The 19,397-nt window shown below is 42.9% G+C and overlaps 1 protein-coding gene across 1 annotated transcript in view; it reads left to right on the top strand.

The window, feature by feature from the left end:
* The first annotated feature begins 886 nt into the window (after positions 1–886).
* The window catches only part of nrg2b (neuregulin 2b), a 55,778-nt gene continuing 37,267 nt past the window's right edge, over positions 887–19,397 (top strand). The window contains exon 1 of the mRNA XM_087170993.1: positions 887–2,107. Within this exon, the coding sequence (XP_087027119.1) occupies positions 1,696–2,107 (412 nt within the window). The 5' untranslated portion in view covers positions 887–1,695. The remainder of the gene's footprint in view (positions 2,108–19,397) is intronic.

The following is a 19,397-nucleotide window of genomic DNA, read 5'->3' as shown; positions in this document are numbered from 1 at the left end:
TGCATTTTCTTTATCATCTCAGTCATCTATAGTAAAAGCTCCTGTCCACACGTTCCCTATATGACATTATATTTTATCCCTTTCTCAGGATGGACAATGAAATGCTTTCGACCTCTAGCGAAGGGCGCACAGCTTCTGACAGGGAGGGAAAGGCGAATCTTATGAATGGCTTGATTGATGGATACAGAGATGGAGGCAGGGACTGGTTTGCTGGTGGAAGGAGGAGGGGATACGTGTGGTCACCATAAAAAGCCTGAGCATATTGTGCAAAGCTCTCGTTTCATTGGTGGAGATGTATTCAGTGAAAAAAGTGGGATTATTAGCTGTAGCTGTGCAGGATTGGCAAAATATTTGGGTAGAATGTCTTTCCACTATTGCACCAGCAGATTAGGGTAACTGATGCTTCCACGTGTTGCCGTAGAGTCGTTAAACTGTACAGTATCCCCAGGCAATATTAGGGAACTGCAATAACTCGCATAACAGTGTGGAAAATGTCAGGTTTGGGGTGTGCTCTCCTGTAGCATGCAGCGAGCGGATATATGTCTGAGGGCATTTAAAGCTGAAGTCTCGAAACTCCCAGCTCGCCTCGCCACGCTGAGGAATCCATTGAGAGAATTTCGCAGCGTTAGTCATCGCAACAACTATCCGCAGTGTGTGTAGTAGTCGCCTATAGCCTCTCTTGCACCTCTTGCACTGGAGATCCACAGTGAGCGCCGTGCAGGGCTTGGCTACAGACGCACTCTGTGCTGAGTGTCTGTGCACTGTGTGCGTGATTCCTCTTGCACCCACCCGGAGAGGTTTAACACAGTCGACCGGCATGGTCACATGCCGGTTGGGTCGGTGGCGGTGTGCCGGTGGGTGCCCGGGTCATTAGGGTGTTTGCGCAGGACGTGGCGAGCCGACGCCAGTGACCGGGCAGGTGATGTTTGCTCACGTAAGTCGCTCGCGTTTGATGAGGGGCGCAGGGGACGCGGCTGGAGGGTGCGCGCTACTGTTGCATCGACTCACCGGATAACCGCTGCTATCTCATCCTGTCCGTCTGTTCCTCCCTGGTTTTCTCTTCTCTTTTTTATTTTGCTCACCGACTAACGGATTTGCAGGAGTGGGACTCTTTTGACGATCGAAAGAAGTGGATAAAGGAGCCGACCTTGCGTGTGCGTGTGCGTGGAGTGCGTATCGTTTCTTGTGTTTCCCCTGTACGCGCAAGCATCTTTTTTCCTTCCAGAGAGGCAATGCGCCCACCCATGCGATGCTAGCCTATTAGCTGGAGAGAGAGAGAGAGAGAGTGAGAGAGAGAGAGAAAGAGAGAGTGAGAGAGAGAGAGAAAGAGAGAGTGAGAGAGAGAGAGAGAGAGGTTTCAGCCTTGGATTCGAGAGGAGGCTAATTTACGAGTCTTGTTTTGCCTTTCAGGAAAAGGGGAGATAAGAGGGGGAGGGTGGTTGGTGAAGGAGAATGCAGCAATCACATTTTTAAGCATGCAGAAGCGGGCCGTTTCCGGTTCCTAGGCTGGTGTGTCCCCCCATCCGAGGCCAGCAGCCGTATGGGGAAAGCAGCGGCAGACACAGATGGCATGGACACTTCCACAAGGTCTGCCGCTCTGCCCTGCCTGCTCTGCCGGAGCCCGTTCGCCGCCGTCTCTCTCTTCCAGCTCGCTCCGCCGCCCAGCAGCACTGCAGCACAGCACAGGCTGACGGCATGAGGCTTGATCCAGTGCATTTCTCCATGCTGGTCATCGGGGTCTCCTTCGCCTGTTACGCCCCGAGTCTCAACTCCCTCCAGGACCAGGCGTACCGATCAGCCGTGGTCATCGAGGGCGAGGTGCGCTCCTCCCCGGAGAACGTCTCCTCCCGGGAGCCCTACAGTGTGAATGTCAAAGTGCTGGACGTGTGGCCCGTCAACAGCGGCGGCCTCGAGAGGGAGCAGCTCGTGACCGTCGGGGACTTCGGTTCCGAGGCCCCGTGCACCACGGTGGAGAAGGACCACAGATATATCTTTTTCATGGACCCAACCGCCGAGCCCTTGGTATTCAAGGCATCGTACGCCCCTGTGGACGCCAGCGAGCCGGAGCTGAAGAAGGATGTGGAGAGAGTGTTGTGCGAGGACTGCGGTAAGTTTAAGGCTTTTCCGTTATACCTGCCATACACTCACAGCGCACTATAAGGGCCACTGGAGCTGCCATGGTGATGTAAGGAGACAGTCACCGCTCTCTGGCTGCGCGTGCACGTGTGTAGTCTATACAGTGTGTCCATGCATGCGAGCCGATTGACACTTCAGTCCTCCATAACCCGGTCACCCATAATGAAGGGAGAAGTGTGTGTAGGCTACATGTCTTCTGAATCGGTGTGTGTGTGTGTGTGTGCGCGCGCGCGCGCGGTGTGAGATAGTTAAACATCTCAGTCAAATCTAAGTTAAACTTAAGGTTAAGCTCCAAACAGCAGGCTCCTCCTGATGGATAGACCAGCACTGGTGAGCAGTGGATACTGAAACTTCGGTGTATCCTGGATTCCAGTGAGATCTGCATCATCACATCATTACAGTGAAGTATCCTGCATGTGGAGTCTTAAGGTGGAACACACAAGCAAAGCTAAAGGCAGTCGCTCCTGTGTGTGTGTGTGTGTGTGTGTGTGTGTGTATCTCACACACACAGAGAGAGAGAGAGAGTTAGTCCAAGCATGTGATGGGGACAGCAACCTTGTCTTGAGGTAACCTCCTTTCCAAACTCTGTATTTTTGCCTACAGCCAGTATTAGATGTCAGGTCTGCTGCTGCTTTATATCAGAAATTGTGGCAAAATCTTGACGGTGCCAGTGTTGACTGCAGTGACAGTCCGTGGGTGGTGGTAACAGTTCAAATCTCTCAACTTGTTGCCAGTTTCCACCATAGATATGTGAAACTGTGCTTTTGTTCTTGCAGTACACCAAATAACAAAGTCTAAAAAATTACACATTTCTGTGAGATATGGCTAAAACTATGTGCAGCAGCTGTACAGGCCTGTGAAAAACTGTTCAACATTGTCACCAGAATAGCTTTTATAAATGCAACAATCTGAACGTGAGACAAGAAAGAAATGTGGGACTAGTCTTCAAATTAAGTTTGTGCCCATTTTCTCTCTTCTTTCTCACATTTCTTCCTTCATTTCTCTCAGAGAAAAAAAGACTTGACCCCCTTTCTTCACAAAGGTCTTTCAGAATTAGGCTCAGCTCCTCAGCTCAACTAACATATGAACCAGGTTCTTAGGCAGTGTGATTTATGCATATTGTATATTATTTAATCTGTTAGTTGCAAAGGTCTTTTTACTTTTAACTCTATTCCCTAAAAGACAACACTGACTTTATAAGAAATTATCTCACTGATCCACTCCACCTGTATCTTCAGCATTTAAAGTGCTCCACTGCTTTTGAGATGATGTAACTACAATTTGTAGCATTTACTGCTGTGTTAAAGCGCCTGCTTGTCCTGTAGTAAACCTGAGTGGAGAAGTACACAGACAGGAAGTACCAGTTTCCAGAGCTCCACAAACAAGAGAGGAATGAGATCTTAACTGTGGTAATGTGACACATTTCTCATATATTAACTATTAGAGCAACACAGTAAAACCTTTTGGGGTTCATCATGTGTGTTATGAAACAAAGTGATAATAAAATACCAAAGCTCGTTTTCCAATTTTAAGTTTTTCAAATCTAGAATCAACATAATTTCCATGCAAGCCAACAGTCAAGAAAGCGTCAGATCCTAATAGGAAGTAACTCGGACGCCTTAACAAAGGGTTCATCCGGCATTTGAGCTAACAACGTGGTGTTCTATTTTTACCTCAGTGACATGCTAAAATTATCAAGTCATTTATTTATGACAGTGCTGTTACAATCAGGCTACAGTTTAAAACACGTTTTACAGGCAGGGATAAGCTCAGTGGAAGAGATACCCACTTCCAATGTGATTCACAACACACACACACACACACACACACACACACACACACACACACAGAGACCTCTTCCACTGTCCATGTGGGTACACTCTTTGACATAATGCATTCCCCAGCCCCTTACCCTAATCTTAACCATTACAACTAACCCATAACCTAACCCTAACCCTAAATCCAAGTCTTAACCCTCAAAAAACAGTCTCTGTCTTTGGGGAACTCAATTTTCATCCCCACTGTGACACGAGTCCCCATGGGTTAGTGTGCATTCAGGTTAAAGTCCCCACTTACACACACACACACACACACACACACACACACACACACACACACACACACACACACACACACACACAGAAACACATACCAAAAGCTAGAGATACAGGGAGAAACACAACCTAATTAGACACTTCAGAGTTTGTGTTGGCACTATATAGTAAAGTAGATGTAATGTGGCAACCTGTAGCATCTGACATATACACAGCATTATATTAACACCAGTGTCTGTGACTCAAATCCATGTCCAGAAATAGTCATGACATTAAAGGAACACTTCACCCAAATATGCATCTTTTTTTTTTTTTTTTATTAATTGTGCCTAGTAGTCTCGAAAGCTTTATGAAAAAGTTTGTGAACTGTGAACTTATGAACTGTACTCAGTCCTCCTGTGTTGCAGTTGGGTAAGGACCTGGTTTATAGTATTAACATCCAAACATTACAACTCTCTGTGCAGCGTAAATACAGTTTCATGTGTTTACTTGTGTGTTTAGTATATCTCAAACACATAATTGTCAGTAAAGTATTGCAAAATGATCTCCCAGTGTAAAATGCTTGTAACTGTTTATTGGACAGGACTCCCTCTCAGCTGTAACTCACTCACTGGCTCTTGTCTTTAGGCGGATGCACTAATGTCGGAGAAGCCACTGAATGAGCAACAGCCGAGTACAACTGCTCGCCAGTGAACAGACTCGCATGAGAGGACACTGTCGAAGAGTTTAATTTGAGACAGAAGTAACTGCAGCTCACAGATGGGTTGGTAAGGGGTGTGTCAGTAGACACACACCCTGAGCCTAACCAATCAAAAACCAAGTCTAAACACAGCCAGCCAATCACAGCCAAACTGTTGGAACGCCCACTTCTGTACACACCCCTACCAGTTTCTGTCATCAGGATCACATTCAAGCAGTGCCTTTGGGTTCAGTTGTCAATATCTGACCTATTCCTTCAGTAGTATACGGTAAAAAGCTGTGTTTGTGTTGTGCTGAGTCTACACGTTCAAAGCTGAGACTCGTTTTGTTCTGTTCTGTTCTGTTTTATAGGCATTTAACGTTTTTGGTAAAATTGTTAACAGCAAAATGTTATTTGAATGTTGCTTACTGTTGTTGTGGTGTGTGCCCACTGGGTGGACACACACTGATAACCCACCAAAAGAGAGTGTTTGTGTATAATGCTGGGAAATTAATGGTGCAAGATAAAAGATGCAGCTGTACACGTCCTTAATGTACAAGAACACAGCAGAACTTAACAAACGTATTTGACTTTATTCCATCATGACAGTATATACTCTACTCTCTGGCATATATATAAAAACCTTGAAGACAAGTGAGCATGTGCTATGGCAACACTGGAGTGCCAAACCTAAGGAGGATAATACACAACACTAGCCCTCAAGACATAATTACCATTTCCTGTGTTTATGCTGGTAAACGCCACCACAGCTTTACTAATACACTTCCATTTAACAGTTTTACTTTATTACAAAAGTGTCGGCAAGGATTTGTATGAAACCGTATGAAGACAACAAAAGAGAAGTTGTTACTACGAGCACCTGTCGGACTGACTTGCCTAATTTTAGAGCTAAACCGACCCGTTCTTGATATTTCTGGGCCAGAATGATATCAGTATTGTTCACAGTAATACAGACAATAATGCAGTGTAAATGCTAAGCTAATATCTGACGACTGGCCATTCTGTTACTGTCTTGAGCTTTAATTCAGACTTTCTGCCAGTGAGTGCTGACATTTACAGCAAGCTAGAGTTAGAAGCACAGACCCCTCACTGTGAGCGCAATTACGAGACAGTAAATCTTTTTTGCCCGATAAAAGATAGCAGAGCTATTTTCCATCCTCCAAAAGCAGAGCCAGTGTTGATTAAATGGTGAGAGTGGCCAGGTTCCCTCTTACTGTTTATGTCATTGAGTCTGCCATAGCTACTCCAATGACCTCTCCTCCTTCCCCACCTCATCCCCCAACCCACGCCTCTGTCCACGGCAGTCGATGCATCCCAAAAATCAGATGTGATGTGCAGCTTTCAGCAAAGAGATGGAGTTGAAATATTTTAACCAAGGCTGCAGGAACTGAGTAATTGCTAACCAACCTTTGTTCTGTCTTGAACAACTAAAACCCCAAGTACAGTATGTCTCCATCAAGCTCGACTGGCCTTCACTGCTTTCCCTCACTACTCGCTCTCTGTTTTACTGTGTGAAAATAACTTCAGTGCGTGGACTGCTCACACTCCCCTGTTAAAAAGTACAAACCAGTCCTATCTTACATCCCAGGCAGTCTGAAGTGTAATGTAGGTCTTCTCTGATCATTGCTGTTGGCATGTCTTTTGAGATTCATTGACAGTTTCTTCCTAAAATAGCTTTATCTGATGCCCAAACATGCTCCTGTCACTGATGCTGTATCTAGTGCTGCATACCTCAACTCTCTCTCTCTCCTCGTTCAGTCCCTCTCTGTCCTGCTGTAGCTGACTGTAGCTGGAATGAGTGTTTCAGCTTATGCTTGGCCTCCTGTCAGTCAGCCACACACAGGAGGAGAGAAACAAAGAGAGAGAGATAGAGAGAGGGAGGGAGGGATCTTTAGCTTTGAGATTACGAATAGATGCTGCAATAATGCATACTGTAAAACGTCCAGTAATAGCCTGGTCTTTTTTTCACCTCATTGAATTCAGGGACAGTTTTATTGTACATAGAATGTCTAAAATGAATTTACTGCTATTCTGTAAAATACTGCAGTGTTACCTTCCTCTAACTTAAATTATCTGGCTTTTAGTGCAGGTTTGCTTAGCAGCATCACAAGAGTAGTTCAACATTTTGAGAAATATGTTTATTAGATTAGATTAGATTTTTTTCCCCCAAGTGAGTTTAGAAGATCAGCATCAATCTTATGCCTGGCTGCAGGCTAACTGCGTAAGATGGTTAACCTAGCTCAGCATAAAGATTGAAAGCAATGGGGAACTGCTAGCTTGATGTCAAGAGTTCAAAAATACACCTTTCAACTCCTCTGAAGGTCATTCATTGACAGACTGTATCTCCTTTGTTTGACCCATAGAAACACAGAACTGTAACAACTGTTTGGTACCATTGTGTCTTCACAAAACCTGTGCTCACCGACTGTATCTGGCAGCCTGCGCTATAGCTGAAGGTGTTGTACACTACAATACTGGGCGTTGTTTTTCAAGAAACACTTGGTGTTAATTCATGATCTTAGAGGCGTGGCTTGGCTTAATCTTTCATTTTGGACAGAGTCAGGTTTACTGTTTTCCCCCGTTCCCAGTCTTTATGCTAAGCTAGGCTAATCGTGTCTTCACATCTTAAGCTCTGGTCTTCACATGCAAACATAAGACTGATCTTTTCGTCTAACTGTGAATGACTGTGGATAAGCATACGTCCCCATACTTCCCAAAATAAGGAACTATACCATGTGGACTAAGCTGTCTGTGACATAAATCTGAGAAACCTCACAGCTCTCAAATGATCAACCAACAGTTATGATTTTTTGTTAAAATATAATGTATGTGCACTTAAACTGGTGTGTGTGTCAAAATCTGTGTGTGTATAAAGTAGTCTTTGTTTACAGAGTGTAATTGTGGGCCGTGTGCATGCATGTGAGACTATGCTGATTGCCTGACTTGCTCATATAAGACTCTGTTTGCATGCGTGTCTAACATCAGCACCTTATCAGCAGCAGTATAATTTCTTCGAGCTAGCTTGCACTGCTGTCTCTCAGCTCAGGCTCACATCAGTGTGTACAGCAGCTGGAGGGCAGAACCACTGTGGCATTGATCTCCAAATCCCAGAATTAGGAGATTTTTGCTCTGGGGCAGCACATCAAAACAACAGGAAACATATCCAAGGCCACACCCTTGAACAAGTCGTTAAACCAATCCCAGTGAATTTACTCTTTCATTATGGCTTTCTTTGGTGCCACCACATCCAGGTCTGTAGTGAACAATTGTCTCTATTAGCCAGTGGTGAGAGGGAAGTGTTTGTAGAGACCGAACAGAGTCTGGGTTGTAGGTTTTCTGGCTTCTGAGTGCATGTGAATCATGTGCTCACTCTGTTTTTAGTGGGAACAAGACTTTTGTGAATTCTTTAATTAAGATGTATTCCACCTTAAGCCAGAGTTAAAGCGGAACTCAGAATGATGTACATACTGTACGTTAACATGAATGTGCATCCAGGGAGATTCACTGGTTGAATCAGTGACTTGACAAGACCTGTGTGTGTGTTTGTGTGTGTGTGTGTGTGTGTGTGTGTGTGTGTGTGTGTGTGTGTGTGTGTGTGTGTGTTGCAAGAGGTCTCTCACTTGTCTGTCTCATCCTTTTCCCCTCTTTGTTGCGTTATCTGTGTCTATTTCAGACACCCTCTGTGTGTCTCTTTCTCTTGTTCCTCTCTCCTTCTGTCTCTCTCACTGTCCTTGTCTCAACAGAGCATTATACCTCTGTACACACACACACACACACTCACACTCACACACACACACGCAGAGCCATGCCAGTTAGCTGTTGCTGTTGCTGCTGTGCTGCAGATGCCCCAGTGTGCTGTCATTAACAGGGAGATCTGGGGCTGCTATAAATTATGCACACTGAATAACAGAAGGCTGAGGATTTCTCCCCTCTGCTGCCTGCATGTATATATATGTGTGTGTGTGTGTGTGTGTATGTGTGCGTGGGGAGGGAGGATGAGGGAGGGTGTCTTTGCTCATCTATATGTTCTCCTGACATTATACTGATCAACTTTGCTTGTCAACATGTGTGTGTATTAGCGCACTTCTCTGTGCCTCAGCTCACTCACGACTGCCTAACTCTAGTACGTGTCCTTCAGTTATGTAGCGTGTGTGTGTGTGTGTGTGTGTGTGTGTGTGTGTGTGTGTGTGTGTGTGTGTGTGTGTGTGTGTGTGTCCTTGCTTGTGAATAATGTATCAGCACTCATCTTTTCCAGCAGTCAGCCTTAGTAGAAAACTCAGACACATGCCTCTTAAAGGGACCAGCCCAGTGCCACATGGCTCAGTTTGTGAATGAGAGAGGTCTTTGTGTAACCCCACTTACACATACATATACTCACACATATGCGCACACAGAAACACACAAACGCACACATGCAGATGTACAGGACACACCACCCACACACTCATGCGGCTGCTGCTGCACACACCCTCCTCACTGCATCAGCAAAGTGCCTGTTTCAGACAGGATGGATTTGGCCGATGCGCTCTCTGTTTCTCAGTCGAGATTATTTTTACACGGAATTAGATTAGACATCAAATTCAGAATTGAATAATTGGAAATGTTTATGCCAAGAACTTGTCAGTTGGTATTCCGGATAAAACATCAAAATATTTCAAGTTTACCGCTGTTTCGATGAATCTGAGGCATGCTATTCTTTTCTTGGAAAGCCATTTTCAATCTTTGGCATTCTTCTCAATAAGTAGCCCTGCTGTGCCAGACTGTAAGGGTTTGGCATGCAGTCAGCAAACGCCTGATATTCATGAAGTTGTAAAATGACATTTTCAACTGTCACTCTGGGTAACACTTCATGAACAAGAACGGCTCTCTCTCTTACCTCCTAGGTGCTTTTGATCAAGGCGTTAAACTCACGAAATGTGTTTCACAGGTGATGATCAATACAACAGTGTGGCCGTTCTAGTCCACGTCCATACAAACACGAGGAACAGTATGACGGAAACAGAGAGAAATGCTCTGCAAAACATTTTTCTTGAGCAAGAAAAGGGTTAAAACATCCCTTTGGTTCTATATACGAGGCTATCTTTGGCTCAGAAAGGTGGGCTATCTTTATCTCGCTTTGTTGTGGGGATCTTTGATGGTGACAAGTAGAGTATCTTCATCTGTCTTCCAGATGTCCTCCTCTGCCTCTCTAGATGTTATCTTTGAACTATTATAGGTTTGTGGCTGATAGTATTGTGTATGTGATACAGTATGTTTGTTCTGGCATCTTTTTATGGTTCAGTGTGAGCACATCTATGACCGTACAGGAGTAGTGCATATTTGCCTTTGAGCAGTGGATTTTTCTTTTGAGGGAACATTGTGCTCATTAATAGAGAAGACGATGGTAAAACATTGACCGATTCTAACTTATGAAATGATATTTCAGCTTCCGTTGTCAACCTGCTCCAAGATATTGAGGTTTTTTATTTGTTAGTTGGTCAATTATGCTACAATTCCAACAACTCACAAATTGATTTTGTCTCGTTTCTATTTGCACCGAGGTAAAACACTGTAGATTTGGTGCTGTGCAGGAGATGCATCAGAAGCAGCAAAACCATCAGTTATGAACAAAATAGTGAGATTAGAGGATGTTATGTTGCTATTTATGTTAATCAAATATCCTTGTTGAATGTTTGGCTTTGTCGTAAAACAATGTGACATGCTCCCATTTTAGCCTACAGCAAGACATAACACCTGATTCCTTAAAGGATATGGCAGGTTATTGTCTCTATATTTTTATTTTCAACAAATCCCATGAAAAGATCCTAATGACCAGAATGCATTAGTCCATCTGTCAGTACTTTCCATTTTCTCTATCGTGTATGCAGCACTCAGCCCTAAGCCTATGGGTTGCCACTGAACAAATATACAGATTCATTTTTAAAAAGGCTCAGTCATTTCCTAAAACAGCTGGGTGCTGTAGTTTTCTAGGGAGCGTTTCTGGCAGCAGAAGGACGTATGTGAGATCCACTGAAAATAAACTAAGTCAAAATGAACGATAAACATGCCAGTCTGTCTCTCACTGTTGTGTTTTTGACAACAATGTCACAGAGGAATAAACTACATCAGACTTTTTAAATACACCGGCAATACTTTAATCAGTGTTTTTATTCTTTCCATGGGATTTGTTGATACTCAAAAGTGAATAAGTCATATATAATATATATAATATATATATATATAATTGTGACCTTGTAATTCTCAACATTAGAACATATACAGAGCATTTGTCACTGGAGGTAAAATAGCTCATGGTGCATGTGACAATTTATTCTGCTGTTTCCAGGGTTATAGTCCTTCCTCTCAGTGGTCCAGGATATCAATACCTTTATTAACCTCATTCACCAAGGTCTACTGTCTGTCTTCATTACTGTCGTCCATTTATCTGCCATGTGTCACCTGGAAACCACTGCATTACATTTCAGCTGTTGAGTATGGATTTGTGCGTCTTCTGTTTGACTCCACGGCTCATCAGTATTTATATTATCTGTAATTATAATCACGTTGTAAAGTAAGGGAGAGTTTTCTAAGATAAGCTGTGTTAGACTGCAATAGGAAGGTTGAGACAGAGAGTGCAATCATTTCTTCTCTTGTTCCCCATATCATTCTGAGTTTCATAAATTATTACTGAAAGCTGATAATTTTAATTAATTTTACACTAGCTAACAATTGTAACACCCCCAATTTCCTCTGACCAGGGTCGAGAGGAAGTCAGAAGTCAAATAACTCCTTTATTCTGTCCTTTAACCATATTTTAAATCAGGGCTAGGCAACATTTGTATAATACAACATCTTATCAACCTAAAATTGCATCTCTCTTATTTGCTAAAAAGAAACAAGTACTGTCTCTTATTAACCAAGTGGAAATGACAAAACACAGCTTAAGAGTGAGATACAAACCGTCTCTTCACCAGCAGTAAATGAGCACTCTGTCCAATGAATGTTGGGCTCACTCACAATTAATCTTGTGTTGCGCTTGATTCTTTGGTGTAAAGCATCACAGGCTGATCGGCTGGTAGAGGATCGTGCAGTGATCAGTTTACTGAGGTTATATTACAGGATTTCTGGGAAATCAGCTTCAAAAATTAAAAAATGGGTCCTGTCACTGCTATTTGGTGCTGCCAACATGCAAAGTTGCCAAGTACAGATTTAATCCTCAATAAACCTTTGTCAGTGCACTACGTTCATTTGAGTGGATATGGAAAAGCCAGTGGGACTTCAATGCACAGTAGTGCCAGTCAAACAAAAGGCCAAGAGGCTAGTGAGACATTAATTTTCTTAGGATTCGTTTCTGCCCCAGTGAACAAGGAAGCAAACTAGACATATGTCAAACTCAAACACACCTACTAAAATGTAAAGCATTTACCTTGAGATGAGCCTCCTACTGTAAACAATGCCCTCTTCTCCTTACTGTTTAGTATGTCCATGTAGTGAAACAAAACAACCCACACATTCTGACAACACAGACAAAGAAGGTTAAATGATTTGTGCAAAGCTGGTGCACAGACACAAACTGCCCTGAAAGCCTTGGGGTTAACAGCGCTGAGCATGAACTGTAAAATCCCTGGTTTTAGTCTCACTGAGGACCTTTGTTGCATGTTATTTCCCAACCCACCGCACATTGATTTTCTCTCATCTGTCTATTGGCAACTCTATCATAAAGGCACAAAATGCCCAAAAAAGATTAATAAAACGTTGCCCTCTTTTTTGCAACAGAAAAGATTCAACACCAAAAACTCAAAAAATAACACTGTATGTGGCAGTTTCCACCTTCTGAAAGGAAAAGAATTACTAGTTAAGAACCAAATAAGCTAATTCAGATTTGACAGTCTTAGCTTGTGTCTGTTTTGTAGAGAGACTGATAAACACTCAAGCTACAGTGGGTCTGCAGTTTTTGTGTGTCTCCAGAAAAGTGCACATCCGTCATTTCCACATGGAGGTGGCTCCAGGGTCCAGTGTTTGAACCAAACTTTAGTTCTGAGCTGTGAAGCCAACCAGCCGACATTGCCATCAATAAAACCACGAAAATTAAAAAGGCCTCAAATTCGGTGAAAGGTGCTCAATGACTTGTATCGGACTCAAAGCTCAAATTTTAAAACTGAATCTCAACTCGGGATTTCAGTAGCGACTTCATATCAAAGGCCGGAGGCTTAGCTGTGACTTGCAAAATAACTTTGACCCTCCTCTGTGACATGCTGGAGGTCAGTTTTAACTCCTGTCAACCGCTGTATGACCTACACAACTTGAAATGTTTGAATTTTGCTTCCCTGACAGAGAAGTCTGCTCCCAGTTCCACATGTCAGAGGCAACAAACATTTATGAGTCAGAGTGGAGGAAATGTGCTCTGACAGGGCACTTCACAATTTGTTCACTTTAGCCTCTTTCCTCTTATCTTTGAATACCCAGCTCTAGTCGAGTAGAGTTTACCTCTTCTAAATATTTACATATCACAATGCAAGTTCCCAATGCATAAGACTAATAGTCATAATAATGAGACTTATAATAGTAATAGCAGTAGCTGTAGGTTTTGAGGAAGATCAGTTCAATTCAGAAGAGAGACGTTTTGAAGATGCTGTTTCTGGACATGTGGTAGCTGCCGACCCGCTCTGACAAATGGCTCCAGTGCCTGTCCCGTCCACAGCCTCCCTCTTCCTCTCCATCTGATCCTGAGTCTTAGCAAAGCTTGAGTCCAAACTTCAGCCTTTCCTGCAGCCACTGCAGGGCCGGAGAAGATTTTGGTGTTGCTTCTTTTTCATGGGAAAAAAAGTGATGAGCATCGAGAAGATGCAGCATTAAATAAGTAGAAAAAAGGGCATTTGAAACAAATGGATACAGATGTGAGAAATACTTTCAGACTTGAGGCTTGTTCCAGCAGTGGGGTGGTGGGTGGACTCAGTAGGGTGGAGCTCCTCTTGGACGGTCTCCCTGTGGGTTTTCTGTTCTCCAACCCAATTGTTAGAGTTTTGCTCCTGGCTTTTCACCTCGGAGGTCAGGCACTTTAAGCTGGCTTTGACTTCCACTCTTCGCACCCGTCAGAGCTCAGCCTCCTCGCGTCTCCTCTGCTGCTCCTTCCAGATCTCTCAGTGTGAATCTGGGTCTAGTGATGGCCTCCTCCTCCACCATCATCACCTTTTTCCATTGAAGCCTCTCTTTCACCAGTTTCTTCTGTTTTTCTTTCTTCAGGGCCTTTTGTTTATTTGCCTTCCTCTTCTCCTCCTCTCTCTGTTTGGCCTCCTGCCTCCTCCTCCACTCTTTCCTTCTGCCTTTTCAATCCTTCTCTTTCTTTGTCTCTTTCCTCTCATTTCTCTCTTTTTCTCTCCTGAAGCTCTTCCAGACTAGCTCTTGTTCTGCTTGTTCTCTATTTCTCTAAACATTTCTTCTCTGAGATATTTCTTCCTCTCCCCAGGGGTCAGTTTCTTGATGCTCTTGATAATCTCCATTTTAGCCTGGAGTTGACTTTGTTGTCTTGACATTTTGTTCTCGTTCACTTGTGCAGGTTGGTTTGCTTTGTGTCTATCTCATGTAGATGTTTTTTGGTAAAGTGATGCCACCGTACAAGAGAAGCCTGGAATAATAAAGTGGTGGAGCCATGAAACAATTTCATCAAGTATTATATAAATCATTTTATTCCTTTATTTCATCTCACTTATGCTTCTGGAATAATCAGTATGTCTTTGTCTATTTTTAATAAGGAAATGTGTAATATGTTCAATAATCCCATAATACAACACCCAACAACTGTAGTTTGTAACACAGACAGAAAAAATTGTAGCTGCCAAGCTGTCACTGTTATTTTCTCAGACTAGTCAAAGCTCCTCCAGAAACAACTTTTCACAGGCAGAGTTGTAGTTGTAACTTGACTTTGGCATGTAAAATTGGCGGAGTACACCTTTATAGACACCTTCATAGAGTGTGACTTGCAGTTGTCCTTAAAAATTCAATAAATGTACTGTTTTAGCCACGCTAGCAGCACGGCCCTAATGGTGGAATGGTCATTTTGGTTGGATGGTCAGTAAGTTGGTTCAACAGTCACCATTTTGAGTGAAATAGTTGGACAAATATTCAATTACCATTAAATTTTGTACAAACATTCATAATCCCAATAAGATGTATCCTAATCACATTGGTGATATCTGTCCATTGTCGTCACGGTTACAATACATTAATAGTAATCCATTACACATGGAGTATAGCAGTAACAGGTGTACCACACCTTTGCTGGCACCATTACAGTAGTAAACACATGGTTCAGTTACAGTTTGGTTAGGATGTGGGTTAAAATACCTACACTCTAATCTTAGGTACTTCCTTAAGGTTAGAGGACCTTGGTCATCATGGTTGAAATAATAAACATACCATTAAGGTTGTGGAATGATCAAGGAAACAGTGATGACTATTGGTTTCTGAGTTTTTTGGACCCATCCGTTATATTATCAGTGGTCAGCAACTGTTGTCACGCAGGCCAAAACTGGTTGGACAGTTGGACAGCACCTGGTGCTACAGCAGATCTCCGTCATGGCAGCAACAGTTAGAATCACCTCCTCTTTAGCAATTATGCACTCAAAATAAAAGCATGAGAAAGTTTGTTTTTTGCAGCAATGGTTTATTTTGAGGTATTGAGAGGTTTAACTCTGAGAAGTTCTGACCAAAGTTCAACAGATTCTGTTGTCTGCTTGACGGACCTCTGAAATAGCTGACACGCAATGTGTGCTATGAAAAAAAAATCAGTCAGACTTATGTGCGACTGTGGGCCACAATGCCACACATGTGAACAGGGACAAAGCAAATTCCAGTTGCATCTTTTATCAATCAATTTCTTAAATTAGCCTTTGATTGCGTTCCGGCCCACCATCTAATGGATTAGAAAATAATTGGCCCGAGGCCAAACTCGCTTGCTGACCCCTGCTCTATACGAATGTGTGTGTGCGCTTAGCTGAGAGGTTTACGATTGCACAGTAAGCATTAAAAAGTCCACTGAAAGCATTGGATTTCCATATATGCTACACAGACATTTATGGGCTTAATGAATGAACGAATGAATGAATGATCTATATTTACATTGAGCTTTTTACAGCAGAGCCGTCTTTAAGATGCGTTATTTTTTCATATGAGGGTGATGTGGGCTGCCTCACCCTCACACTGTAATTCAACAGGTTAAAATTATGTTCCAATTATGGAAACTAATGTCAGATGCCTCAAATCATGGTTTAACAATAAGATATGATGTAATGGAACTTCCTGCAGTAATATACATGATCAAGTATATATGTACTTTTTTTTTTTTTTTTTAATAATAATTCAACGCATGTTTAAAATCAGGTGGGAAAACTCATTCAAATATGCAATAATTAAGAATATCTATGTGTATATGATGGAACAGTGGCATTAAATTCTGCGTGAGGCCACCAAATTTGGGCTTTTATTGCCAAAATATTTCTCCAGGCACCACTTCCAGGCTATTCTTTAGAGCCTCGGCCGATATTTGCCTATCACAGATCTAACAGTATCGGCGCATATATTCTCCAATATGTGCTGATATGAATACTTTTATTTAGAAGCAATAATTCAGTGGAAATGCTCAGGTCAAGTCAAGTTAGAAATATAGGCAGCATTTTATGTATATTTGATCCTTTGTTCTCATTCAAGTTATATATATATATATATATATATATATATATATATATATATATATATATTTATATATATATATACACACACACTGTTGCTCATAAAGTTGGAATAAAATATTTTTTTCCTTTTTCCATGAAATGATTGTGACAATCTGATTTATTTCATTTCACCTGGGTAATTGGGACACATAATGTAATCATTGCACCTGGTCAAAAGTGATTACTGAAGCATTTATATAGGAATAAACAGAGGATTGTGTCTGAAAAAAAAGTTTATTGTAAAACTGTAAAATATTCTGCATTTCATTACATCTACAAGTGTTTATATATATATATATATATATATATACATATATATGCCGGAATTTTTTTACTCCCTAGTATCGGTATCAGCATCGGCCCCAAAAATCCAATATCGGTCGGACTTTACTATTTTTACCAACTGGCTGGATGCCCCATATCCTTGTGAAAAGCCCTGGTAACAGTGGGAACTGATACTGTATTTACAAATGAAGCTGGTGGCAGCATGTATGGACAGTGAAAAATGGGACCAAGGACTGAACCTTGGGGTACAGAACAAGAATTAAGTCTCACCATTGTTTACTCGTCTTTCAAAGCTGCAGTAGGGCATCTTCTTCCAACAGCGTCTTTGTGTGACCTCTCAAAGGGGCATTGGGGTATCTTTCTTTCTTCTATACAATCTTTAGCTGCTCATAGAGGACGGATGTGATCAATGCCTCAATCCCCTTATCAGGAGAATTGTGTCTGTTAGTCTGCTTTACAAGCCTGCAGTTAATGGTGTGTGTGCTCGTTGGGGGGGGGTTGATGGGAGAGATGAGAGGTGAGAAATGGTGGGGTGAGGGGTGGAGGATAAGAAATGGAGGCAGGAGAGGCGAGAGAGCAGGATGGATGAAAACAGGAAAGGAAGCAGAGGTGAGAGAGAGGGAGAAACAGAGGAGAGAAGATGGATGGATGAGAGGAGGGGAGAGGTGAGAGAGAGGAGAGAAGGGGTGGGGGGCAGGAAGAGAGAGAAGGAAAAAAGATAAATGGAGGACAGGTGGGGAGCAGAATGACTTGCACACGACTCCCAGCCCCGAGAAAGAAAAAGAAGAGGAGGAGAAAGGAGAGACAGAGAGAAAAGCTTTTCCCCACCGTTTTGCCCGCAAGCCCTTCATTAACTATTCATTACCAACTCTGCACTTCCTCCCTATCTATCTATCTATCTATCTATCTATCTATCTATCTATCTATCTATCTATCTATCTATCTATCTATCTATCTATCTATCTATCTATCTATTATACATTTCAGTCTCTCCATACATGGTCAGTTTCTCTCTGTTTCTGTCCGTCCTCCATTTCTTCACTTCTCTCAGTCAAACCTTCTCCCTGAATCTTTCTCTCCCTCTCCCTGACTTTCTCACACCCACTCCCTTCCCTCTATATCTTACAAAAGGCTTGACTGTACATCTAGAGCGGAAGACAGCCTCTCTGTGTGTATGTGCGTAGTTGTGTGCGTGTGTGTGTGTCTTTGAAAGAAACCTGATTTCTGTTGAATCTGAGGGGTGTATTTATACTTAAATAGATCTCACTGCAGCCAATAGAGCAATGCACAACACCAGTGATGACAGACAAGGTCAAGTCAGTATGTGTGTGTGTGTGTGTGTGTGTGTGTGTGTGTGTGTGTGTGTGTGTTTCTGTGTTTGTGTGTGCATGTGTATGACAACAAATAATAGAAAGGGGAGGAAGGGAGTGATTTATTGAGAATCACTCTTGCAACCACACACACACACACACTCACATTCACACACACACACGCATTGCTAAATATTCTCTGATTGCAACACACACACACACACATGGAGGGTTGCCCTGGGCTTGGTATTGCTGCTGTGCAGAGGTTAGCTGGGTGATACTGCATGAAGGCCTGTTGTGGCTGCTATCATTCAACAACCAATGCTCATCTCTCTCTCTTTTTACCTTTCACTCCCCCCTTCCTTTTCCTCCCTCTCTCTTTCTCTCTCTCCAACTCTTTCTCAATCGTATTTTCTCCCTTTATTTCTGTCTTACATCCTCTCTCTCTCTATCTCCTGCTCCCTCCCTGGTTTCCATGGTGACAGCTGTGCGCTGCAGAAATCACACTGATCGGAGAATGAGATAGAAGGAGCTTCTCCCTTTTATACATGAACACACACGCAGGCTCTCTCTCTCTCTTTCACGCACACACACACACACACACACACACACAAACACACACACACACACACATACAATCAATGCTATACACACAGTACATTTGTAGATTCCTCCATAATGACACACACACACACACACACACACACACACACACCAATTTCCTTACCACATGTCTTCGTGCATTTTATGAATGTACTGTGTTTTTTGCTCACTGTCTCACTAGTCTGTCAGCTGACTCACACACACACATCCAGGCCATGTGTGCAGGCATGTTGCCGGCCATGCCTTCCCAGGGTGCTGTACCTGTCTGTGAACACACCTAATTGGTTTGGCTTCCATATCACTCTCAGTTATTGGATCATGCTTAGCAAGAAATTAGATCAATTTTGTTGATGCCTGCTTTGCTGGACAAAAAGAGAGAGAGAGGGAGAGAGGGAGGAGAGGAGGGAGGGAGGGAGGGAGGGAGGGAGCATCAGCTGACCTTGAAAGAAGGACCTCTTGATGGACAACTGATGGGAGCGCTGGTCACGTGTGATTGGCTAGTGGAACAGGCTAGTCACAGGCTATTGGCCAGACAGTGCTGTCCATTTGTGGCTCCCCTACCAACACCACCACCACCCCCCTTTCCCCCAGCCCACCCCCC

The sequence above is a fragment of the Seriola lalandi genome, unplaced genomic scaffold (assembly GCF_002814215.2).
Source record: "Seriola lalandi dorsalis isolate HSWRI2012SDOR001 ecotype SW California unplaced genomic scaffold, Sedor1 jcf7180002054971, whole genome shotgun sequence".
NCBI lineage: Eukaryota > Metazoa > Chordata > Actinopteri > Carangiformes > Carangidae > Seriola > Seriola lalandi.
The sequence above is the reverse complement of the archived record's forward strand: the minus strand, read 5'-3'. Positions and strand labels throughout refer to the sequence as shown.